The 27,387-nt window shown below is 43.1% G+C and overlaps 1 protein-coding gene across 10 annotated transcripts in view; it reads right to left on the bottom strand.

Annotated features, from left to right (window-relative positions):
• ATM (ATM serine/threonine kinase) overlaps positions 1 to 27,387 on the bottom strand; it is a 203,042-nt gene that overhangs the window by 167,074 nt on the left and 8,581 nt on the right. For 2 of the 10 annotated variants that reach the window (XM_056561651.1, XM_056561655.1), the window contains exons 2-3: positions 6,430 to 6,548; positions 1,721 to 1,833 (exon numbers count right to left, since the gene is read on the bottom strand). In XM_056561651.1, coding sequence (XP_056417626.1) covers positions 1,721 to 1,833; positions 6,430 to 6,501 — 185 coding nt within the window. In that variant the 5' untranslated portion in view covers positions 6,502 to 6,548. Of the gene's footprint in view, positions 1 to 1,720; positions 1,834 to 6,429; positions 6,549 to 6,705; positions 7,202 to 21,795; positions 22,238 to 23,586; positions 23,670 to 23,732; positions 23,850 to 26,087; positions 26,180 to 27,387 lie in introns of those variants that run through there. The other 8 variants (XM_056561645.1, XM_056561647.1, XM_056561649.1 and 5 more) reach the window with 8 other exon arrangements.

Here is a 27,387-nt window from a genome sequence, read left to right as displayed (position 1 = left end):
CATGCCGCTGTACAGAACACTGGTGAGACCTCAATTGGAGTATTGTGCGCAGTACTGGAGGCCGTATCTCCAGAAGGATATAGATACTCTAGAGAGAGTTCAAAGAAGAGCTACTAAACTAGTACATGGATTGCAGGATAAGGTTAAAGGACCTTAACATGTATAGAAGAAAGAAGAGACAGAGGGGATATGATAGAGACTTTTATATACATAAAAGGAATCAACACGGTAAAGGAGGAGAAGATATTTAAAAGAAGAAAAACTACCACAAGTGGACATAGTTTTAAATTAGAGGGGCAAAGGTTTCTGCAGTAATATCAGGAAGTATTACTTTACTGAGAGAGTAGTGGATGCATGGAATAGTCTTCCTGCAGAAGTGGTCGCTGCAAATACAGTGAAGGAGTTTAAACATGCATGGGAGAAGCATAAGGCTATCCTCCATATAAGAGAGGGACCCGGACTATTCATAGTATTCAGATTATTGGGCAGACTAGATGGGCCAAATGGTTCTTATCTGCCAACACATTCTATGTTTATATGTTTATAGGTTTACTGCCCACCAATATCCCCTCACTGTAATGGGCCTGGCCACATTCAAGGTTTACATAGAGAGTTATGTATCTACAGCTGTAAGGCACCAGGCCTGATACAGTTCCTCAAGCTGATAGAGGATAATAGTGAATGTTACAATAAAGATTATCTGTTTTACTGCTACACCAAATAGTCCATTTAGTGCACTGGGGGCACTCCTTTACCACTAGCTGCCTGCCTGCTCCACAAAAAAAATACCTCTCCTCTTGAATACCAAGCCGCCCCTCTACAGTGGCTTTAAAGGGGTACTCCCCTGGAAAACATGTTTTTTTTTAATCAACTGGTGCCAGAAAGTTAAACAGATTTGTAAATTAATTCCATTAAAAAAAGTTTATCCTTCTAGTACTTATCAGCTTCTATTTGCTCCACAGGAAGTTCTTTTCTTTTTGAATTTCCTTTCTGTCTGACCACAAAGCTCTCTGCGGACATCTCTGTTCATTTTAGGAACTGTCCAGAGTAGGATTAAATCCCCATAGCAAACCTATCCTGCTCTGGACAGTTCCTAAAATGGACAGAAGTGTCAGCAGAGACACTGTGGTCAACCAGAAAAGAAATTCAAAAAGAAAAGAACTTCCTGTGGATCATAGAACAGCTGATAAGTATTGGAAGGATTAAGATTATTTAATAGAAGTAATTTACAAATCTGTTTATTTTTCTGGCACCAGTTGATAAAAAAAAAAAAAAAATTCCCAGTTGAGTACCTCTTTTAAGGAGCGGACAGGCGGCCACAACGGTGCACCAAGAGGTAAAGTAATGCCCCCAGTGCACCAAAATGACTAAATCATAAATGTAACATCCCCTATTAGAAGGTTAGGATATCGTACCCTGCTGATAGATTCCCTTTAATAGCTGATCGCTTTGAGGTAAAGAAGCCTTCAATGAACACGTTATTCCAGTAAAAAAGGATTGTCTTCTGTTAAGATGTTCACTTTAGGGATATTATGCAGAGAAATAATATCCAACATAAAAAAACACAGCAGCAACAGCAATTGTATAAACAAGGAACAAAGTTTGCAGGAAAAGTTCCTGTCAACTTTTGATAAAATGCTCCCATGATGTGGTGATGTGTTACATTACTTTGGCTTTCCGATGAGTAAAAAAAAAAAAAAAAAAGCCAGAGTGTACTAACCTGAATACAGTATCCCAGTTGAGTTGTTTACCATGGCGAGCATCTGAGTTACGATCTAACTGCTGGACTGTCTCCTGATCTCGAAGTAAACGCCTAAACTTATCAATTTCTTTCTAAAATACAAAAAAAGATCATCGTTAGAGGAAAAGTGAAAAATATTCATGAAGTAAAGACAATGTCACTGGAACCCAAATATTACTTGAGCCAAACACTGTTGTTTACTTCTTTTCTTAAGGAGAACCAAGCATTAGATTTTACCATAAATAATGCTTAGCAATTATAACGCATTATATATAGTAAAATCTTTATCCTCACCATCCCCGGGAGATGTTTTTGCCCCCCAGGGATGGTGAGGATATGAGGCTATAAAGTCTCTCCGGTCACCCCATGTGTAGTCCCCTGGGCGGGGAGATATACTTACCAGGGTCGCTCCACCCATAGTGATACTCCCTCGGCTTGATTGACAGTACGCATCACCGCTCTGCTCCGTCTGCCTAGGGAACAGAACGATGAGGTGGGCTGTCAATCAAGCCGAGGGAGTGGGATTACAGCTGGAGCAACGGGAACCTGATACGTATACCTCCCTGCCCAAATACTACTTACAGGGCGGCCGGTGAGATATCCTCACCATCCCTGGGGGCAAAAATGTTCCCCGAGGACGGTGAGATACAGATTTTACCATACATAATGCATTGCCAAGCGTTATACAGTGGGGGAAAAAAGTATTTAGTCAGCCACCAATTGTGAAAGTTCTTCCACTTAAAAAGATGAGAGACCTGTAATTATCATCATATGTATACCTCAACTATGAGAGACAGAATGAGAAAAAGAATCCATAAAATCACATTGTCTGATTTTTTTTAAAATGTATTTGCAAATTATGGTGGAAAATAAGTATTTTGTCAATAACAATAGTTCATCATGCAACAGATACCAGTGTACCAGGGTCCCCAAAGAGCAAAAAAATGACTGGAGGAGAACAGTGCACTGTATAATAGCAATGAAACGAGAGAGCAAAGAACTTTTTTTTTTTCCCTCGTCATTTTACATTTGTTAGTATTCCCCCGGGAGATTTAGGTAACATTATCTCCCCCCCCACCTAAGCAAGGAGAACAATGGGACATGGTGAGAAAGCAGATATTACCATATATAAGGTGTTGCCAACAGTTATATAGGGTAAAAATCTGATGAAAGTAAAAAAAAAAAATTAAAATTTTAAATAACTATGTTTTGAAGAGAAATTGTGCTAATTCACATGTTAAGCAAATTGATCTGGTTAATGTTGAAAACAGGTGGCCACGTCCCTTTTTACAGGTTTTCACAGAAATCTGGAGGGTTAGCAGAGTTGTATTTTTTATTGTGGTGAACATGAAACATGAGCACAACAATTTTGGGTACTCCATTGTAAATTAGGGCCAATATGTGGATATTCTAAAAGAAGACACCTTAACCCCTTAAAGACGCAAGACGTAAATGTACGTCCTGGTGCGGTGGTACTTAATGCACCAGGACGTACATTTACGTCCTGTACATAACCGCAGGCATCGGAGCGATGCCCGTATCATGCGCGGCTGATCCCGGCTGCTGATCGCAGCCAGGGACCCGCCGGCAATGGCTGACGCCCGAGATCTCGCGGGCGTCCGCCATTAACCCCTCAGATGCCGGGATCAATACAGATCCCGGCATCTGCGACAGTACGCGATTTCAATGAATGATCTGAACGCCAGCAGCGCTGCTGCGGGGATCCGATCATTCAGAACGCCGCACGGAGGTCCCCTCACCTGCCTCTGTCCGGCTCCCGACGTCTTCTGCTCTGGTCTGAGATCGAGCAGACCAGAGCAGGAGATGACCGATAACACTGATCTGTCCTATACATAGAACAGATCAGTATTAGCAATCATGGTATTGCTATGAATAGTCCCCTATGGGGACTATTCAAGTGTAAAAAAAAATGTAAAAAAATGTAAAATTAAAAGTAAAAAAAAAGTGAAAAATCCCCTCCCCCAATAAAAAAGTAAAAGTAATTTTTTTCCTATTTTACCCCCAAAAAGCGTAAAAAATACATTTTATAGACATATTTGGTATCGCCGCGTGCGTAAATGTCCGAACTATTAAAATAAAATGTTAATGATCCCGTACGGTGAACGGCGTGAACGTTAAAAAAAAAAAAAGTCCAAAATTGCTACTTTTTTTATACATTTTATTTAAAAAAAATTATAAAAAATGTATTAAAAGTTTTTTATATGCAAATGTGGTATCAAAAAAAAAGTACAGATCATGGCTCAAAAAATGAGCCCTCATACCGACGCTTATACGGAAAAATAAAAAAGTTAGAGGTCATCAAAATAAAGGGATTATAAACGTACTAATTTGGTTAAAAAGTTTGTGATTTTTTTTTAAGCACCACAATAATAAAAAAGTATGTAATAATGGGTATCATTTTAATCGTATTGACCCTCAGAATAAAGAACACACGTCATTTTCACCGTAAATTGTACGGCGTGAAAACAAAACCTTCCAAAATTAGCAAAATTGCGTTTTTCTTTTTAATTTCCCCACAAAAATAGTGTTTTTTGGTTGCGCCATACATTTTATGATATAATGAGTGATGTCATTACAAAGGACAACTGGTCGTGCAAAAAAACAAGCCCTCATACTAGTCTGTGGATGAAAATATAAAAGAGTTATGATTTTTAGAAGGCGAGGAAGAAAAAACGAAAACATAAAAATTTAATTGTCTGAGTCCTTAAGGCCAAAATGGGCTGAGTCCTTAAGGGGTTAAAAGATGTGTTATAGCCATAGCTACACCATGAACCATTTTTTATTTATTTAATTTTAGTCCACTTGAAAATTTGTTATGATTTGGATGATCTAGTAGAGAAATTGAATATATAAAGGTAGACTAATAGCAGGGTCTACTGCGCTAATTGAAATATACCAATAGACAGCGCGGGTGACCCTGTTCCTAAGGCTTTTTCCCACATGTGTTAGCCCCACCCCCTATCCTCAGCATGTCCGTAAAGGGGGCACAGTTAGAAGTGGGCAGGGTTATCAGCTGGAGTGGGCAGGAGAAAGCATTACACATACAGAAGCAGCTGTCTCCATTGCAGTTAAAGGAGTAGTCCAGTGGTGAACCCAGTGGTGAACAACTTATCCCCTATCCTAAGGATAGGGGATAAGTTTGAGATCGCGGGGGGTCCGACCGCTGGGGCCCCCTGCGATCTCCTGTACGGAGCCTCGACAGCCCGCGGGAAGGGGGCATGTCGACCTCAGCACGAAGCGGCGGCCAACACGCTGCCTTCGGCAATCTCCGTCTCTGCCATAGAGATGTATTGAGGGGGCGTGTCGGCTGCCGCTTCGTGCGGAGGTCGACACCTGCTATCTGGCCGGAGAGCCAGGACCCCGTACAGAGAGATTGCAGGGGGCCCCAGCGGTCGGACTCCCCGCGATCTCAAACTTATCCCCTATCCTTAGGATAGGGGATAAGTTTTCACCACTGGACTACCCCTTTAAGAAAAAAGATCATACTAGAAACAAGACAAATATTTTCGGAACAGCTGAACCAATTTTAACCTGGTAAGAAGCATTAGAAACAGGGTCACCTGCACTGTCTAACTGTATATTCAGGTAAGTGAGGTTGATCCTGCTGTCATTTTCCCTTTAATTGTAGGACAACCCCTTTAACACGGTGACAGATAATTAGTTATGTGATTGTTTGGCAGTAGGATTTGTATGTCATCGGTACTTTAAAGGGCAACTGTCATTATTTTTTAACCCCCCCCAATGTTGTTACTGATGACTAGAGATGAGCGAACTTACAGTAAATTTGATTTGTCACGAACTTCTCGGCTCGGCAGTTGATTACTTATCCTGCATAAATTAGTTCAGCCTTCAGGTGCTCCAGTGGGCTGGAAAAGGTGGATACATTCCTAGGAAAGAGTCTCCACCTTTTCCAGCCCACCGGAGCACCTGAAAGCTGAACTAATTTATGCAGGATAAGTCATCAACTGCCGAGCCGAGAAGTTTGCAACGAATCGAATTTACTATAAGTTCACTCATCTCTACTGATGACCATAAAGTGAATGTAGCCATACCTTTATTGCCACTTTTCTTTCTTCTATAAGTTATAAAATCATTTTATCCAGGCGCACTTGGATAAGCGTGGCTTGGGGTTTGCAAAGCCGCACCACCGCCATGCCTATCCTCTCTTTCAGCACTGGAACCACTGTGTTTAAAAACACAGTAAGACACAGTGACCACAAGCGCTTGCTCCCACCGTCTCAGTGCTCAGTGAGCATGTGCAGTACTAGAGGCAGGGAGTGAGTGTTTGCTTTGTCAATTCACGGCGGTGCGCGAACGTCGGGGATGGCAGGGAGGTGCGCATGCGCTGTGGACCACTGTGTCTTACTACACAGCGGTCTTAGCGCTGAAAGAGAGGACAGGCATGGTAGCGGCGGGGCTTTGCAAACCCCAAGCCACACCTATCTGACTGTGCCTGACCGCTGAATAAAATGATTTTATAACTTATAAAAGAAGGAAAAGCAGAGATAAAGGTATGGCTACTTTATGGTCATCAGTAACAACAATGTAGTAGTTTTGGGGGTTAAAAAATGATGAGAGTGGCGCATTAAAACAATGTCTAATACAGATGCTGTCTCCTGGGATCTCCTGGTTGGGAAACACTGCATAAGAACATATGAATGCTATACCCGTCTTTCCGTGGCCTTGTCATTTTCCAGCTGACGGCAGCAAAGCAGCAGCTCATGTAAAGCAAGACTCATGGTGATGTAAATTCAAGTCCTGTGGAGCAGCATGGAGGAGCAACCAACTAAAAGGAAAGAAAGAAAGAAAAAAGTGCTCAGTGTTCACTAACCATGTTAAATAATAGAATCACAAATGATTAGTGTCAAGGTATAAAGCAAAAAATCACGTTACCCGGATCATATGACATTTGATTAAAAAAAGCATTGCCCTGGCACACATACCAGTTGTTAGAATAAAGGGGGCAGACGTATTTGGTTGTACCTCTTCGGTTCTCGATGGCTTTTTCCACCTCTGCTTCATGTACAGGTCATAAACGTTCTACAAGCCTGTACACCTCTCCCATTAAGAGCTTTAAATATTATGGGCCAAAGATTCACATCATTAAGCCAAATGCCACAGCCTGTCTCTGTGGCAATAGTTGGAGGTGTCGGCACCCAAACCCATCCAACCAAACCACCAAAAAATCTATACCTATGGTATGTCATAGTGGCCTGTTAGATATAATATGCAGATCAGGGTGCCAGGCCTACAAGTTATCCCTTTGGCGCTAAAATGACAGCAACATGTACTGTATACTCGCACATAGAACAAGAAATGCTCCTTTCAGGGAATACAATGCGATGTTGTGTTTAAAACTATATCTTAGTGTAGTGTATAATAAGAAAACCATTACACTGAAGCAGCATGCATACAGGAAGATGCATTCTTTTAAAAAGCTATTCCCTTCTCAAAATGTATAGTGGGTCCACAGGATATGTCATAATGCCGATAGGTGTGGGTCCCAGAGATGAAATCCCATCTATCTAGAGAAATAGGGTCTTCCAGCCCATTGAAACCTGCTTGCACTGGAAACATAGGAATGGACTATTTTCACACTTCACATAGAGGTTAATTTTCGGAAGGAGTGTAGCTTGCGGCGCTGCTCATACCGATTATATAAAGTGACTTGTGGTGTCCCGGTACAGGACATGTCCTGTCCCTTTTGTCTGGAGTCCCCTCAGCCAGAGTCCCTCCATGCTAATGGGTTCTCCTGAAGGGCTAACCCTTAGTCGCCTCTTAATATTGTAATATTTAATGTATATATATTTATATATTTAATTAATCTAGGATACCTATGTATAGGACCTTAGAGGTCACGTGCCTTTAATTTATGTTATGCTATGGTTTAAAGACCTTTGAGTCATGTGATATACCCAGAGTTCCAGAGGTCAGGACTGACAGGTTTGGCTATCCAATGAGCTTTGTCCATTCCCCTTAATATATATAAGGGTCTGCAGCCACTAAATTTGCTCTTGGTTCCGGACTATCAAGCAGCACTAATCTCATAGCAAACCATCAATTCAAGCTAGGCCTGAAGCCTTATCTTCCGCAGCCACTAAACCGTGAGTTATCCAGCTCAAAACTACTAAAATCCTGTGTGACTACTGCAACTCAATTATCTTCAAACCAGTAGCACAGTGGCTAGCAAACCAAAGGTCATTGTACTTAGAAGTCGCAGCAAACCTGTGAGGAACCTGAACTACGGACCTCTATACGAAGACTGTTTAGTTTCCTGCAGTTGCATAAAATATGCAGTAAAGTTTATTCCGGTTTTCATCAATATCTGCTGTGGACATTAAATTATTTCTCCCTACCATTTCTGGGACGGTTGGCGGTAGGAACATTACCCTAAATCAGTGGTCTTCAACCTGCAGACCTCCAGTTGTTGCAAAACTACAACTCCCAGCATGCCAGGACAGCCAACGGATGTCCGAGCATGCTGGGAGTTGTAGTTTTGCAACATCTGGAGGTCCGCAGGTTGAAGACAACTGCCCTAAGGAAACCGCATCATGGCGTCACGACAACAAAAGGTTAATACCTACATGGATCAAACTATAATAAAGAGCCAAGACGCCGGTCCCTGATGATTGATGGCAAAGGAAACGCGTAGGACCCCTGCTCTGGACATGATAAGATTTGTAACTATGCTGCTATTAATGCATTTGTTATTGGATTAGATGAAGGACAGCTGCAGCACATAGGGCTAAGTGCAATGACTATGGATGGATGTTGGAACCAATAGCTTGTTCTGCTGCTTACTGCAAGTTATCTGCAGCTACTGAATAAAGTGCAATATATAACTGCTGCACAACTGAAGGGCTAAGTGCAATGATATCAATTTTGCTTTGGTGCCAACTCTATAATCTGCTGCTATATATCTCTGCTGCTATGTTGGAAAGTGCAATACCTACTGTTGCAGAATTGAGTACAATGACGGTATGCTGCTAAGATATGTGCTATCTATTGCTGCTTGTTGACGCTGCTACCAGGATTTCTGCTGCTATGCTGGAAAGTGCAATACTAATTGCTGCAGAACGGAGTGTTATGATGATATGCTGCTAAGATATGTGCTATCTATTGCTGCCTATGTATGCTGCTATCAAGGCCTTGTACCACTGGGATATAGTGACTAGCAGAGTCATTACTGCACTATGACAACCACTATTTATGCTGGAAGACGCACCTTATGCATATGAATTATGGTAACATGCACCTTTGTTGAAGGAAGATCAGCAGTAGTGATCTAGTGACTATTTATACATAGTAGCCCTACGACTACAGTACTCCTTCATTTTTCTAGGACTGCCCAATAGTAGATATTTGAGCTTCTACTAGCGATATCTCTTATTAATGGTGGCGGTCCGTTAATATTTTGTGCACTAGATTTTTTTGTTTGTTTGTTTTTTTGGTTATTTTACTAGCTACTATTAAAAGTTAAGTTTTATCATATCTGCAATATAAGGTTCCCTTTCGCTTTATTGGAAAAAAAAAATGTGGGAGACCTAAACCTTTAGCTATAAGATATATCAAGTATACCCTTAATACCAACATACCCTACACTATTACCTGCACCACCCAGGTCAGTGGTCTTCAACCTGAAGACCTCCAGATGATGCAAAACTACAACTCCCAGCATGCCCGGACAGCCAACGGCTGTCCGAGCATGCTGGGAGTTGTAGTTTTGCAACTACAGGTTGAAGGTTGAAGACCACTGCCCTAAGGAAACCGCATCCTGGCGTCACGACAACAAAAGGTTAATACCAACATACCCTACACTATTACCTGCACCACCCAGGGCAGTGGTCTTCAACCTGCAGACCTCCAGATGTTGCAAAACTACAACTCCCAGCATGCCCGGACAGCCAACGGCTGTCCGAGCATGCTGGGAGTTGTAGTTTTGCAACTACAGGTTGAAGGTTGAAGACCACTGCCCTAAGGAAACCGCATCCTGGCGTCACGACAACAAAAGGTTAATACCAACATACCCTACACTATTACCTGCACCACCCAGAGCAGTGGTCTTCAACCTGCAGACCTCCAGATGTTGCAAAACTACAACTCCCAGCATGCCCGGACAGCCAACGGCTGTCCGAGCATGCTGGGAGTTGTAGTTTTGCAACTACAGGTTGAAGACCACTGCCCTAAGGAAACCGCATCCTGGCGTCACGACAACAAAAGGTTAATACCAACATACCCTACACTATTACCTGCACCACCCAGCCACCACAGACTGATCAGTCAAGTCACCTGTTTTTGACGTCCTGGCCACCACCACTCGCCACAAGAAGTACACAAATTTTTGCTCACAAAATATTTGTAGGTCCCAGAGGTAGGACCTTCATCTATCATACATTTATGGTGTACATGCATCCCATGGGTATGTCATAAATGTCGAGATGGAAACACCCCTTTAAAGGGGTATTCCAGGCAAAAACTTTTTTTTATATATCAACTGGCTCCGGAAAGTTAAACAGATTTGTAAATTACTTCTATTAAAAAATATTAATCCTTCCAATAGTTATTAGCTTCTGAAGTTTTCTGTCTAACTGCTCAATGATGATGTCACGTCACGGAAGCTGTGCATGATGGGAGAATATCCCCATAGGAGCTGGACAGCTCCCGGGACGTGAGTCATCAGAGAGCAGTTAGACAGAAAACAGCAACTCAACTTCAAAAGCTAATAACTATTGGAAGGATTAAGATTTTTTAATAGAAGTAATTTACAAATCTGTTTAACTTTCCGGAGCCAGTTGATATATAAAAAAAAGTTTTTGCCTGGAACACCCCTTTAATACAAGGCCTCCAGGCTCACATACTGTAAGCCCATGTCCAAATGACTATATAAACATGAGTCATGGAGCAAACAAGTATATAGCAGCACAAGCCAGGTTTCTCCCCTTGGCAGGATCCCAGCACAGTTCACACTCCAACAATAGAAACATAGAATGTAATGACTAAATTCTTCCCTCTTCAGTCCATCCAGGCTCATTTTCCATTCCAGCAGCTACATTGATGCCCCCCACTGTGCCAGTCATTACACTGGTTATGTATTCATATAATATATACAGAATACAATATAAACTCCTGACTGTCACCCACCAAGCTCTCCACAGAGCTGCACCACCATATATCTTCTCCCTTATCTCTGTCTACCACCCTACACGTGCGCTCTGCTTGATGGATCTAAAACAAAAATCTTCTCCAATCCGAACCTCTCACTCCCGTCTCTAAGACCTTTCTTCTCTAGAATGCGATACCCCGAACCCTCAGACTTATAACCAACATCCACAGTTTTCAACATGCCGTAAAGACACATCTCTCTAGGCATATGACATTTCCAGTCGAAAAAGAAGCAGTCCAGCGTGGGTGAATAGAAAATCCAGACTTTATTGACGCACCATAAAAGCAGTACAGGCAACCAGCAGATCAGACGCGTTTCAGGCGCATGCGCCCTTCATCAGTGATGTCATCCCTCTGCACAGGTGTCAGGTAAGTACTGGACAGGTAGTGGGTGGAACATTTCTTCACCAATCACACTACACAACGTCCGCTGACACAAACGCAGAGGGAGGATACTGATACTAGGGATCAACCGATATCGTTTTTTTTAGGGCCGATACCGACAATCGGTGGAGGTTAGGGCCGATAGCCGATAACTTATACCGATATTCCGGTATAAGTTATCGGCTATTTATCCCCCCGCAACACCACTGCAGATCATTGATTTAAAGCGGGCGCTTTAAATCAATGCACTGCAGTGGCTTTTGAAGTGCCATAGACCGCCGCCGCCACCCGCTTCTCTCCCCCTGCCTGTCCAGAGGTCCTGAGACCTATCACCACCACCGCCCCCCCGACCCGTCGCACCACCACCGCCCCATTGCCTCCCCCATCCCCGGTTTTATAATTACCTGTTCCCGGGGTCCACTCTACATCTGGCTCCGGTAGCGTCCTCCTGAACTGTCACTGTGCGCACTGACGGTGACGTCACGTCGCGCACGTCACGTCACTGCGCACAGCGTAACGCAGGACGCAGCAGGAGCAAGAAGAAGTGTGGGCCCCGGGAATGGGGGAGCAATGGGGCCGGGGCCGGGGCGGTGCGGCCGGGGGTGCGACGCGGTGCGGTGGGGCGGGTCGGGGGGTGCGATCACGGTGCGGTGGGGGCGGGGGCGGGGCATTATCGGCAAGGTAATTGCAGATACCGATAATGCCCAAAATCGTGATTATCGGCCGATAATATCGGCCATACCGATAATCGGTCGATCCCTAACTGATACAATACATAAATTAAAATGCAAGTAAAAGTACAAAATGCTAAAACAGTGCACTTGTAAGCGATGTTACATTGAATGGCTTTGATACAGCATGACACAGTAGCATAACACAATGAATTCATAGAACGCACAAATATAACATTTGCTATTGTAAAAACTGTGTTTTTAAAGTGGTTGTGCGCTGCCCTGACTTTTGGAGCTCCGCTCACAGCGTCCTGAAGTTCATTACTCCGAACGCTGTGTGCGGGCTTCCGTGTTCGCAGCCGCCGGGCGTGACGTCACTCCCGGGCCCTCGTGACGTCTCGCCCGCCCCCTCAACGAAAGTCTATGGGAAGGGGGCGCGACCGCTAAAACTTTAGGAGATATTTTATCTCCAAGTCTGGTTCTGTTAAATACAGGAAACAGAAGAAATTATAAAAAAATAATAAAGGATTCTTTAAATGTGGTGGCAGGATTTGTAGAACATGTACCGTATTTTTCGCCCTATAGGACGCACCGGCGTATAAGACGCACCCAATTTATAGGTGCAAAATCTAAAAGAATAAAGATTTTGAACCCAATAGTGGTCTTCAACCTGCGGACCTCCAGATGTTGCAAAACTACAACTTCCAGCATGCCCGGACAGCCAACGGCTGTCCGGGCATGCTGGGAGTTGTAGTTTTGCAACATCTGGAGGTCCGCAGATTGAAGACCACTGCATAGGAGGTAATACTCACTTGTCCCCGCCACTCTGGACCCGTCACCGCTGCCCTGGATGTCGCTCCATCGCTGTCTCCGTGTCCCCGTCGCTCCGGAACGTCTCTGCTGCCGGCCGGGTATCCTCGCTCTCCGTCGCCGTCATCACGTCGTTACGCACGCCGACCCATGTACACGACGACGTGATGACGAGGAAGGAGAGCGCCGGCATACAGGGGATCCCTGAACGGAGAAGACACCGAGGAGGCAGGTAAGGTCCCTCCCGGTGTCCTGTCAGCACTAACCCGGCTATTCAGTCGGGCTGTTCGGGACCGCCGCGGTGAAATCGTGGCGGTCCCAAACAGCCCGACTGAACAGCCGGGTTAGTGTCACCGCGATCGGTGATGTCCTGTATTAGCCGCGGGTCCCGGCCGTTGATGGCCGCAGAGACCGCAGCGATAGGGGTGTATTCGCCGTATAAGACGCACCGACTTTTTCCCCCCAGTTTTGGGGAAGAAAAAGCGCGTCTTATACAGCGAAAAATACGGTAATTATGTCAAGTTGTGCACGCAATTTTCTGATGCAGAGCAAATCAAAAATTATCATATAAAAGATTACATTAATTGTACCCACCACAATGTAATTTATGTCATTAAGTGTTCACAGTGCCAACTCAAATATGTAGGTTCAACCACGAGGAAATTGAGAGTTAGAGCGCTGGAACATCTCAATGACATAACCGGTAATGCCATCAGGAACCGATCGGCAGCATTTTTACATTTTAAAAACTACCGTATTTATCGGCGTATAACACGCACTTTTAAAACTTAAATTCAAGGCAAAAAGTCTGCCTGCGTGTTATACACCGATAAATCTTTTTGTCACTGATTTAAAGTGGCCGCAGCAGTGGCTGCTTGTTAAGGATTAGCAGCCTGGCCACGGCCACTTTAAATCAGTGACCAGCGCGCGGTTCCCCCTTTGTTTTTCTTTTACATTTTCCTTCTTTTCCCCTCTGCTTTTTATTGTATTGTTTTTTTTATCTTCGTTACCTAGCCGCGCTCGGCAGGCCAGGTCCGGTGTCGGCTGCGGTCAGTGAAGCCGGATGAGTGATGTCCTCTGCTAGCTCCGCTGCACAAGATCAGGGACGTCCCTCATTCAATGCTGCTGCCGCTGTGACTATTCTAAGGTGGCTGCGGTTAGGCTGCCAGCGGCGACCACACTGACCAGCGGCGGATGCAGCGAATGATGAGTGACGTCCCTGATGCTATGCAGCCGGCAGAGTACGTCACTCATCCAGCTTCACTGACCGCAGCCCGCAAGAGCCGACACCGGACCTGGCCTGCCGAGCGCGGCTAAGTAAGGAAGATGGGAAAAATGTATATATCAAAAACGGATGAAAAGGGGGCATGATGTGAGGGGGGGCATGATGTGAGGGGGGCATGGTGAGAGGGGGCATGGTGAGAGGGGGGCATGGTGAGAGGGGGGCATGGTGAGAAGGGGGCATGGTGAGAGGGGGGCATGGTGAGAGGGGGGCATGGTGAGAAGGGGGCATGGTGAGAGGGGGGCATGGTGAGAGGGGGGCATGGTGAGAGGGGGGCATGGTGAGAGGGGGGCATGGTGAGAGGGGGGCATGGTGAGAGGGGGGCATGGTGAGAGGGGGGCATGGTGAGAGGGGGGCATGGTGAGAAGGGGGCATGGTAAGAGGGGGGCATGGTGAGAGGGGGGCATGGTGAGAGGGGGGGCATGGTGAGAGGGGGGGCATGGTGAGAGGGGGGCATGATAAGAGGGGGGCATGATAAGAGAGGGGTGGGGGAATGATAAGACAGTGGGGAATGATGAGAGGGTAAGGGGGGGTGTAAATGTGGCACACGGGCTAATAAAAGGGGAGGAATTATGTGGCACTGGAAGGGGGGACCAAACTGAAGTTCAGGCAAAATCAAAGTTAGAGGGATGATATGGCATTTAGTCTTTCATTTATCTTATATGTATTTTTTTTTTTACTTAAATTTCCCTATTAAAATGGGGGTGCGTGTTATACGCCAGTGCATGTTATACGCCGATAAATACGGTATTCATGGTGGAAATACTAATCACTTTCAGATATATGCTATAGAGCGTGTCCACATAGGGCCTTGTGGGGGTTGCGTGCAGCGAAAATGATTGGAACGTGAAGCATTTTGGCAATTCACCTTGGGCACAAGTGCACCCAAAGGTTTGAATTTAAAAAGAGAATTGCTGTTCCATTATTAACGCCGCACTCACAAACACGTTTGTTAAAAACACAGTTTACAATAACAAATGTTATATTTGTGCGTTCTATGAATTCATTGTGTTATGCTACTGTGTCACGCTGTATCAAAGCCATTCAATGTAACATCGCTTACAAGTGCACCGTTTTAGCATTTTGTACTTTTACTTGCATTACAATTTATGTATTGTATCAGTATCCTCCCTCTGCGCTCGTGTCAGCGGACATAGTGTAGTCTGATTGGTGAAGAAATGTTCCACCCACTACCTGTCCAGTACTTAACTGACACCTGTGCAGAGGGATGACATCACTGATGAAGGGCGCATGCGCCTGAAACGCGTCTGATCTGCTGGTTGCCTGTACTGCTTTTACCGTGCGTCAATAAAGTCTGGATTTTCTATTCACCCACGCTGGATTGCTTCTTTTTCGACTGCATTTGTGTGCATCGGGCTGGGTGCGGATCCGTGTCGGGGGTGTACTGGTGGAGCGAGCTGGACCACATTGGAAAGCATATGACATTGCCTAATTGGTGTCCCTGACTATTATCACCCTCCACTATTACTGAGACATGCCCCCCTATGCTGTATACACTTTAGCTGGTGACTGGTTCACCCACCTTTACGTAATCTACCCTATTTATGAAACAGGGCTTGACCATTGTATTAAAAAAGCACTTTTTTGACTTTTGTCTCAACCTCACTCCACACAGATTCTGAGCTCTTGAGAGGCCATTGAATAATAACGGTGTCATTTGTTAAAGGGGTTATCCACCATAAAGTGATTTTAGTAGGTACCTGGCAGACAGTAATGGACATGCTTAGGAAGGATCTGCGCTTGTCTTGGGGCTAAATGGCTATGTTGTGATATTACCATAACACTGGGGCTAGCTTTTTGTGAACTTGTATTTCCTGTTTGAGTTTTATTTTTTGACTACAAATCCCACAATTCCATTTTCCTCCCTCCCACACATCAGCCACCCCACCCATTGAAACATAAATGAGCTGCATCCATTCAAAAGACCTGTGGTTTTCAATCAGGGTGCCTACAGCTGTTGCAGATTGATCTCTCTCCCACCAAGCGATCCCTCCACCCATTGAAGCAGACAGGCTCCCTGTCATCAGATGACTAGTGATGTCAGGTCTCGGCCGCATTGTAACCTGGGAAAAATCTGACACAACAGTCATTTTGTATGTTGTTAAAAATAAATATTTGGGGGAAAATCACATAAGAATTGTATAGCATAGTCAAATAAAAAAAATTCCTGGAATACCCCTTAACCCCTTAAGGACGCAGGACGTAAATGTACGTCCTGGTGAGGTGGTACTTAACGCACCAGGACGTACATTTACGTCCTAAGCATAACCGCGGGCATCGGAGCGATGCCCGTGTCATGCGCGGCTGATCCCGGCTGCTGATCGCAGCCAGGGACCCGCCGGCAATGGCCGACGCCCACGATCTCGTGGGCGTCCGCCATTAACCCCTCAGGTGCCGGGATCAATACAGATCCCGGCATCTGCGGCAGTTCGCGATTTAAATGAACGATCGGATCGCCCGCAGCACTGCTGCGGGGATCCGATCATTCATAACGCCGCACGGAGGTCCCCTCTCCTTCCTCCGTGCGGCTCCCGGCGTCTCCTGCTCTGGTCTGTGATCGAGCAGACCAGAGCAGGAGATGACCGATAATACTGATCTGTTCTATGTCCTATACATAGAACAGATCAGTATTAGCAATCATGGTATTGCTATGAATAGTCCCCTATGGGGACTATTCAAGTGTAAAAAAAAATGTAAAAAAATGTAAAAGTGAAAGTAAAAAAAAAGTGAAAAATCCCCTCCCCCTATAAAAAAGTAAAACATCAGTTTTTTCCTATTTTACCCCCAAAAAGCGTAAAAAACATTTTTAATAGACATATTTGGTATCGCCGCGTGCGTAAATGTCCGAACTATTAAAATAAAATGTTAATGATCCCGTACGGTGAACGGCGTGAACGAAAAAAAATAAAAAAAGTCCAAAATTCCTACTTTTTTAATACATTTTATTAAAAAAAAAATTATAAAAAATGTATTAAAAGTTTTTTATATGCAAATGTGGTATCAAAAAAAAGTACAGATCATGGCGCAAAAAATGAGCCCCCATACCGCCGCTTATACGGAAAAATAAAAAAGTTAGAGGTCATCAAAATAAAGGGATTATAAACGTACTAATTTGGTTAAAAAGTTTGTGATTTTTTTTTAAGCGCAACAATAATATAAAAGTATATAATAATGGGTATCATTTTAATCGTATTGACCCTCAGAATAAAGAACACGTCATTTTTACCATAAATTGTACGGCGTGAAAACGAAACCTTCCAAAATTAGCAAAATTGCGTTTTTCGTTTTAATTTCCCCATAAAAATAGTGTTTTTTGGTTGCACCATACATTTTATGATATAATGAGTGATGTCATTACAAAGGACAACTGGTCGCGCAAAAAACAAGCCCTCATACTAGTCTATGGATGAAAATATAAAAGAGTTATGATTTTTAGAAGGCGAGGAGGAAAAAATGAAAACGTAAAAATTAAATTGTCTGAGTCCTTAAGGCCAAAATGGGCTGAGTCCTTAAGGGTTTAAAGGGGTACTCCGCCCCTAGACATCTTATCCTCTATCCAAAGGATATGGGATAAGATGTCTGATTGTGGGGTTCCTGCCGATGGGACCCCCGCTATCTCTGTGCAGCACCTGGTGTTCGTTTAGAACGGTGGGTGCAGCGCGGGTGACGTCACGCCCCCCCTTCCATAGACTTGCACACAGGATAGGGGATAAGTAGCTGATCTCGGGGGGGTTCAACCGCTGGGGTCCCCTACGATCACCGGGTCCTTAAGGCCAAAATGGGCTGAGTCCTTAAGGGGTTAAATGTCTGATTTTTGTCTGTATGTGCTCCCCCAGAATTGTAAAGTGCTGCAGAATATGTAGGTGCTCTATCAATAAATAATATTATTTATTATAAACTTCAAACAAAAGTTAAAGGGGTACTCCGGTGGAAAACTTTTTTGAAATCAATCGGACTCTGCTGCTGCGGAACTTTTGTGTGAAACATTGCCGTATGAACATGGCCTTATAGTTTCCCAAGAGATCTGCTCATGGTAATGGCCAATGCCTATACCAGTGGTCTCCAACCTACGGACCTCCAGATGTTGCAAAACTACAACTCCCAGCATGCCCGGACAGCCAACGGCTGTCCGGGCATGCTGGGAGTTGTAGTTTTGTAACATCTGGAGGTCCGAAGGTTGAAGACCACTGGCCTATATGGTTTGCAGCAGAAGACTGCCTGTAAGACACAGCTGTATAAGGGTACGTTCACACGAGCGGATTTTTTTGCGGGTTTTCCGCTGCGTATTTGAAAGTGGGCGGGCTCTTCTCGGCTGTCCGCAGCAGATTTTCCGTGGTGGAATTTACGCTGCGGAAAATCCGCCGCAAGCCCCATAGAAATCAGTAGGGACTGCGGCGGATTTTCGGCAGCATAAATTCCACCGCGGAAAATCTGCTGCGGACAGCCGAGAAGAGCCCGCCCACTTTCAAATAAGCAGCGGAAAACCCGCAAAAAATCAGCTTGTGTGAACGTACCCTAAGCCAGAGTCAGAAATAAGTCCAATCGCGGCAGTTTCACCCCTTGCTCACGCTACAGAAATCCATAGTGTGCACTCAGCAGCAGACCCTCATTGAAATGAATGGGATTCTGCTGCAAGCGGAATCTTTGAGGAATTTCTATAGTGTGAACAGGCCCTTAGATGTAGCCGTCCTAAACTCGAAAAAGCAATTAAAGAAATACAGAATGAGTCAATAATGTTGCTAAATCATAGATTGTTGCATCCAGAGAAAGAAATGTGAGGAATATTTTTACTTTATAAAAACTGCCTCCCCAGTTGCGGCCCAACAACTAGAGGGCGTCTCACTGGTGAGGCCGCTTCATAGTTCGAGAAGCACTGCCCTTAAAGGGGTACTCCGGCGAAAACCTTTTTTCTTTTAAATCAACTGGTGCTAGAAAGTTAAACAGATTTGTAAATTACTTCTATTAAAAAATCTTAATCCTTCCTGTACTTATTAGCTGCTGAATACTACAGAGGAAATTCTTTTCTTTTTGGAATGCTCTCTGATGACATCACGAGCACCGTTCTCTTTGCTAACGTCATTATAATAATAATAACTCTTTATTTATTGTTGTCCTTAGTGGGATTTGAACCTATGGCCCCAGCGCTGCAAGGCAGCAGTGCTAACCACTGAGACACCATGCTGCCCTTAGCAAATATCTGCTATGCACGGTTGCTAAAATGGACAGAGATGTCAGCAGAGAGCACTGTGCTCATGATGTCATCAGTGTTCCAAAAAGAAAGGAATTTGCTCTGTAGCATTCAGCAGCTAATAAGTACTGGAAGGATTAAGATTTTTTAATAGAAGTAATTTACAAATATGTTTAACTTTCTGGCACCAGTTGATTTAAAAGAAAAAAAGGTTTTCACCGGAGTACCCCTTTAACCCCTTAAGGACGCAGGACGTAAATGTACGTCCTGGTGAGGTGGTACTTAACGCACCAGGACGTACATTTACGTCCTAAGCATAACCGCGGGCATCGGAGCGATGCCCGTGTCATGCGCGGCTGATCCCGGCTGCTGATCCCAGCCAGGGACCCGCCGGCAATGGCCGACGCCCGCGATCTCGCGGGCGTCCGCCATTAACCCCTCAGGTGCCGGGATCAATACAGATCCCGGCATCTGCAGCAGTTCGCCATTTAAATGAACGATCGGATCGCCCGCAGCGCTGCTGCGGGGATCCGATCATTCATAACGCCGCACGGAGGTCCCCTCTCCTTCCTCCGTGCGGCTCCCGGCGTCTCCTGCTCTGGTCTGTGATCGAGCAGACCAGAGCAGAAGATCACCGAAAACACTGATCTGTTCTATGTCCTATACATAGAACAGATCAGTATTAGCAATCATGGTATTGCTATGAATAGTCCCCTATGGGGACTATTAAAGTGTAAAAAAAAAAAGTTAAAAAATGTAAAAGTAAAAGTAAAAAAAAAGTGAAAAATCCCCTCCCCCAATAAAAAAGTAAAACGTCCGTTTTTTCCTATTTTACCCCCAAAAAGCGTAAAAAACATTTTTTATAGACATATTTGGTATCGCCGCATGCGTAAATGTTCGAACTATTAAAATAAAATGTTAATGATCCCGTACGGTGAACGGCGTGAACGAAAAAAAATTTAAAAAGTCCAAAATTCCTACTTTTTAAATACATTTTATTAAAAAAAAAATTATAAAAAATGTATTAAAATTTTTTTATATGCAAATGTGGTATCAAAAAAAAGTACAGATCATGGCGCAAAAAATGAGCCCCCATACCGCCACTTATACGGAAAAATAAAAAAGTTAGAGGTCATCAAAATAAAGGGATTATAAACGTACTAATTTGGTTAAAAAGTTTGTGATTTTTTTAAAGCGCAACAATAATATAAAAATATATAATAATGGGTATCATTTTAATCGTATTGACCCTCAGAATAAAGAACACATGTCATTTTTACCATAAATTGTACGGCGTGAAAACAAAACCTTCCAAAATTAGCAAAATTGCGTTTTTCGTTTTAATTTCCCCACAAAAATAGTGTTTTTTGGTTGCGCCATACATTTTATGATATAATGAGTGATGTCATTACAAAGGACAACTGGTCGCGCAAAAAACAAGCCCTCATACTAGTCTGTGGATGAAAATATAAAAGAGTTATGATTTTTAGAAGGCGAGGAGGAAAAAATGAAAATGTAAAAATTAAATTGTCTGAGGGGATAAGTAGCTGATCTCGGGGGGGTTCAACCGCTGGGGTCCCCTACGATCACCGGGACAGGACCCGGCGCTCAGTGAGGAGCACGTGCTCCATTCATCAGACCCATCATCATTGGCGCTCCCATAGAAATGAATGAATCGCGTGCCATCTACCGGTAGACGACACATACTCCTCACTGAGGGCACCGGGGTCCCGTCCCGTTGATCACGGGGGGTCCTAGCAGTTGAACCCCCCGCGATCAGCTACTTATCCCCTATCCTGTGGATACAGAATAAGTTATTTTTCGCAGTGATAACTTTGAATGGGGTCCGTTTGGGGGGGGGGAGGTTATATTGCAGCATTTTTGCGAACGTAGAGTCTCGTACTTGATAGCGTGGTCTTAATTCTAAGTTCGTGACAAAACACGTCTACGTGTATAAAATGACCTCAATGTAGTGACTAGCTGACTATATTCGGCCCATTGAAATCAACGGGGCCAACTTTGACAGGTTGCGGACATTTACATGACGTGAACGCTGCTTTGTTTAGAGGCCGTGTTCACACCGTAAGTTCTTGTTGTATGGTTGATATGATTTTCTGATTTGATTCATGAATTCCTGAGTCTCTCTTGACGTTCATCAATCCAAATGCATGTTTAATACGCAACAAAAAGGCACAATGTGAATCAAGTCCGAAAAGGATTCGCAGCAATCTATATCTATGATATTCTTAGATTTTTTTATTTTTTTCCCTTTTTGGTGCTACAAACCTGCTGTGTGTGGATATACCTCAATGTGGATCACCCATAATCTGTATTCCTTTTATCAAGTGTGGTGTCCCGGCACCGTATTTCATACTGTGCCTTGGTAGGGGGGGTCCCCAAAGTCAGAGTCCCTAGGACTGTGGGGGTCCGCTTCCCTAGTTAGCCCCTAGTCACCCCTTAGTAAGTTAATATTTATAACCATTATCATTGTAAATATGTATATTGCATTACTCACTTGTTTGGTGTCGCAGGACCTTAGGTCATGTGACCCGTTGCTCAGAACTCTATGGTATGTTGAAGGACCTTAGGTGTTTCTTGTGTCACGTGTTCACCCACAATGCTGTGTAACGGTGAGTGACAGTTGTTATGGACCAATCCATAACGGCTCAGCCCCTGCCCATATAAGGGAGCTGCCGCCATTGTTCTCGCTCTTGGGTTGCTGTCACTTGATTAAGTAGGACCTCCGCAACTTTCAAGTACGTTTACCTTGCGGCCTCGGCCTATACCAAAGCGGTTATAATTCAACAATTCCCCGCTACTCTCCGCAAGATCACTGGACCTAAACGCACCCCTAAATCCAGCGGATCTATGCTACGGAATCTTCTAATAGCTACATTGAGCTTATCTGATCCCAACCAACTGATCAACTAGAAATAGACTCTTATCTGAACTGTTATTGCTATTGCCTGCTTCAGAAAATCTTCAGTAAAAGTTCCTGCAAGTTTTCCGTTAAACAGCGGTTGTGGACAATCCATTTATTTCGCACTCCCCTATCGCTCTTGGGAAGGGTGGCAATAGGCCCTAGCAACATTACAGTATTTAAAGGGGTACTCTGGTGAAAACCTTTTTTCTTTTATATCAACTGGCTCCGGAAAGTTAAACAGATTTGTAAATTACTTCTATTAAAAAAAATATATTAATCCTTCCTGTACTTATTAGCTGCTGAATACTACAGAAGTAATTCTTTTCTTTTCGGAATGCTCTCTGATGACATCATGAGCACAGTGCTCTCTGCTGACGTTATTATAATAATAATATTAAGTTCTTTATTTATTTATTGTTGTCCTTAGTGGGATTTGAACCCAAGTCCCCAGCACTGCAAGGCAGCAGTGCTAACCACTGAGCCACCATGCTGCCCTTAGCACACATCTGCTATGCACGGTTGCTAAAATGGGCAGAGATGTCAGCAGAGAGCCCTGTGCTCGTGATGTCATCAGGGTTCCAAAAAGAAAGGAATTTCCTCTGTAGCATTCAGCAGCTAATAAGTACTGGAAGGATTAAGATTTTTTAATAGAAGTCATTTACAAATATGTTTAACTTTCTGGCACCAGTTGATTTAAAAGAAAAAAGGCTTTCACCGGAGTACCCCTTTAGCCCTCACCCTAGCGTCACGAGTGACAAGGGTTAACAGCGTCCTTTATTATCCAGAACAGCAACACCCCAACTACCCTTCACCCCACCAAGGCACCACACAAGCCAAACATCCTGTTTATCAAGACCTATTGTCATGGCCAGTGTTTTCCAACCAGGGTGCCTCCAGCTGTTGCAAAACTACAACTCCCAGCAGGCCCGGACAGCCGTAGGCTGTCCGGGCCTGCTGGGAGTTGTAGCTTTGCAACAGCTGGAGGCACCCTGGTAGGAAAACAGTGGTCATGGCATATAAGGGTACAACATCTGGACACAGCACAGTATAACTTCCACAACAAAAAGACCCTCAGTCACTATACTATGCATTTTCTTCATAGGAAGAAAAAAAAACGATTAAAAAAAAAAAAAACCCTATGACAGTTCTGCTAAACAATCAACAAACTTAACCGAGTATGCAACAAATATACAACTTTATATACAATAGTGTTCCCCAGCCAGTGGCTCTCCAGCTGTTGCAAAACTACAACTCCCATCATGATTTGCATGGTGGGAGTCGCAGTCTTGCAACAGCTGGAGAGCCACGGATTGGGGAACACTACATTACTAGGAAACATAGTAAACGACTTGTAATGAAAAGTTCGCCCATCGCTGATCTTACTGTGCGGTCACTAGTATGTATATAGGACCTTTACGACAGACGTCCTTTTTTTACGGCCGCACTGGCACAGGGTGTGCACCCTATGTCTTGACCCCCTCTAGTGAATGGCAGCCCGCACCCTGCCACGGACCCGGACCCTCCGTTACCTTTGCAGCAGATCCCCCAGTCTCCTCCACGCTGTCTGCGGTGTCACACAGAAAACCTTCCGCCACTTTCACTTTACTTTCCTTCCTGAAGGTGGCGCTCAGTGTCATGGAAAACTTCTAAATGCCATTATATTGTAATATTACAATTAATTACCACATAAACTGCATATATATATAAAAATAGATAAATACATATAATATATATATATTACAATTATATTGTAATATTACAATTACCACATAAACTGCATCTATTATATATATATATATATATATATATATATTACAATTATATTGTAATATTACAATTAATTACTGTATTTACTGCATCTATAATATTACAATTAACTACCACATAAACTGCATTTATAATATTTATATATTTTTTTATATTTATATATGAATAGTATATGAATAGATAAATGCATATAAATATATTACAATTATATTGTAATATTACAATTAATTACCACATAAACTGCATCTATAATATATATATATATATATAAATAGATAAATACATATAATATATATATATTACAATTATATTGTAATATTAAAATTACCACATAAACTGCATCTATATAATATAAATATATATATGTATATATATATATATATATATATATATATATATATATATATATATTTGTCAGAATCTGGTCTTCTCCATTCTCTTTTATAAGCTAGAGAATTTTTGGGATGTCTCTGATGTTTTTTTTTACATCTGTAAATAGGGAAGCTAGGTGTCAGCTATCTGAACATATGTCAGCATCCCAGAAAGGTTGACCCCTCTTCCCCTGAATGGTTAGGCTAGGTTGACACTACGGAATTTCCGCGTGCAGTTCCGCTTTGAAATTACAGGCAGAAATTCCGCTTACTAAAACGTATAGTATAGTGAATGGGTTTCCATTCACAAATTCACACTTCGGAATTTGTGAAGCGGAATTTGTGAACGGAAAATCCACTTGAAAATTTCCAACTGAAGAATGGCGTTGCTCACTCTTCAGGCAGAAATACTCGTGGAAGACATTGCAGTCTATTGGGGACTGCAGTGTCTGCGCGGTCCTAGTGCCGACTGATTCAGTCAGTGTTGGCCGCACTCGGAAACTCCGGGCGGAAATTTTCTGCCCGGAGATTCTGCAGTGTGAACCTAGCCTTAGATTAGGTTCATACTATGGAATGTCAGCCTAGAGATATTCTGTGCAGAGATTCTGTCTGCAGCTTCCGCCACTGAAATGAATTGGCACTAGTACTGCGTAGACATGAACAATCACCACTGACAGCGTGCAGTCAATGCGGGATTCTGCTGAATTCTGCTGTTCATTCTTTCGGCGGGTCCAGAAACTCCACAGTGTGAATAGGTCAAGAGAAACACGCATTCACACCAATATTTTCTTCATGCAGTGGACTTTCCGAGGATTTCTGAGCGGAATTCAACTCTGCTGCAGCTGAATATTTCTGCGGAATTCTGCTCAGAAATTTTGCCGTGTGAACATAGCCTTAGAGGTTGTTAACGCAAGACAATCCTGTCCACATACCCTATTGGAATAAATGTACACAAACGGATATGTTCATCTGAACAGTGTTGTTTCAGCAGTAAACTTGCCCTGGAACCAAAGGCAAGCGTCACTTTTAGCTGTATGCATACACGCGCTTACAGGTGAAAGTTGCCTTCAGTGTTAGCTCCATGATCTACCTACATAACTGGCTACCTACCCACATAAGTACCTACATACCTACTTATCTACCTACATTGCTGCCTACCTAGCTACCTGCTTACCTACCTGGCTAATTAGGTACCTACTTACATAGCTACTTAGCTACCTGGCAACCTAACTACATGGCTACCTACCTACTTACCTATCTAACTATTTGGCTACCTTCCTACTTAGTTAGCTATCTGGCTACCTACCTGGTGGCAATCTGGCACAGAGAAACGTGCAGTTCCAGTGGCACTACACCAGTATCTAATACTCTACACGCCTGTGTAAAGTAACAACAATTATAAATGATTTATTCTATTATCTGCTGTATTACATATACTTAACTGATAGGAATGCCACCCCCTGGAAGAAGCATGCGGGTTCCAGAACAATCGTAGGGGTGGCCATTTTTTTTTTTGTTGCTTCCATCTCCATTGTATATGTTGTGTATGTTGTTTTTATCATTGATTTTCAATAAAGATGGACTTTTATTGGTAAGCTTCTGTTTTTTATTGGTAAGCTTCAGTTTTTTTGGAGGTTACTAGCTAGCTACCTACCTGGCTACCTATTTACTTACATAACAACCTGTATACCTACCTTCCTGACTAGCTACCTACTTAGCTAGCTACCTACCTGGCTAACTACCTACCTGCCTACCTTCCATGAGATTTCGCCAGAGGAAGGGGCTGATACAGGCTGTGCAAGGGGCCCTAGGTACGCCTCTGTCCACAGGATATGTATCTGAAACAAAATGCGCAAAACATGTGCCATTATCTCCAATGGTGGCAACAGAGGTCGAGGTATAGAGAATGGTGTGCTCACCTTATGATGTTGCACTGGGAGCACAACATTGTGATGTGCCTTATACCACTATAGTGGTTTCAGATATCGGGGTGCACTTAAGTATCTGTCTGTCCCCTTACTTGCAGGGACAGTGACATACAATAATGGGGGACTTCTTCTCTTGAAGACAAATGGCGATGCCGAGGTGGCGCTCTGCCGTTGATGCAATTAGTTATACAATAAGTGCTTTAATTGCCAGATGATATACAAAGGAATTTGATGCGCGTTTTGAGGTTTGGGACTCCCTCTTTGTCAGGTTCCTGTGATCAAGAGAAGAAGTCCACCTGTATCGTCTGCCCATAGGATAGGTAGAATAATAGTAGTAATAATGATAATAATATGATAGTAATATAGAAATATTAGTAGTTACAATGATAATAATATGATAGTATAACATTATGAGTATAATAATAATAATAGTAACAACAACATTACTTTAACCCCATAAGGACGCAGGAATTTTTCATTTTTGCACTTTCATTTTTCTTCCTCACCTCCTAATAGCCATAACACTTTCAATTTTCCACCTACAGACCCATATGGGGCTTGTTTTTTGCGTCACCAATTGTATTTTGTAATGACATCAATTATTTTACCACACAAATTATTTGTGGGGAAAATTGAAAAAAAAAACAAAAACACCATTCTGTAACTTTTGGCTGCTTCCGTTTCTATGCAGTGCACTTTAATTCTGTAGGTCCATATGATTACAACAATACCCAATCTATATAGATTTTATTTTGTTTAACAACTTTTAAAAAATGATAACTTTTTATATGAAAATTTGTTTACTTAAAGCTTAGAATTGTCCTCATCTGACCCCTAAAACTTTAATATCTTTCCATATTCGAAAATGTGTGAGGGCTCCTTTTTTGTGATCTGTAGTTGTTATTGGTCTAATAAGATACCACTATATTAGATACTATATATATATATTCTATACTATACCCCAGTATTGCATGTCACTGTCCCTGCTAATAAGGGGACGGACAGATACCTAAGTGCACCCCGATATCTGAATCCACCATAGTGGTATATTATTAGATTATATTATTTGTTGTGATGGGATGTTTTGATCGCTTTTTATCATTTTTTTCATGGTATAT

This window comes from Hyla sarda, chromosome 2 (assembly GCF_029499605.1).
Source record: "Hyla sarda isolate aHylSar1 chromosome 2, aHylSar1.hap1, whole genome shotgun sequence".
Lineage (NCBI taxonomy): Eukaryota > Metazoa > Chordata > Amphibia > Anura > Hylidae > Hyla > Hyla sarda.
Note: the sequence above shows the minus strand (reverse complement) of the source record. Positions and strands in the feature narration are given on the sequence as shown.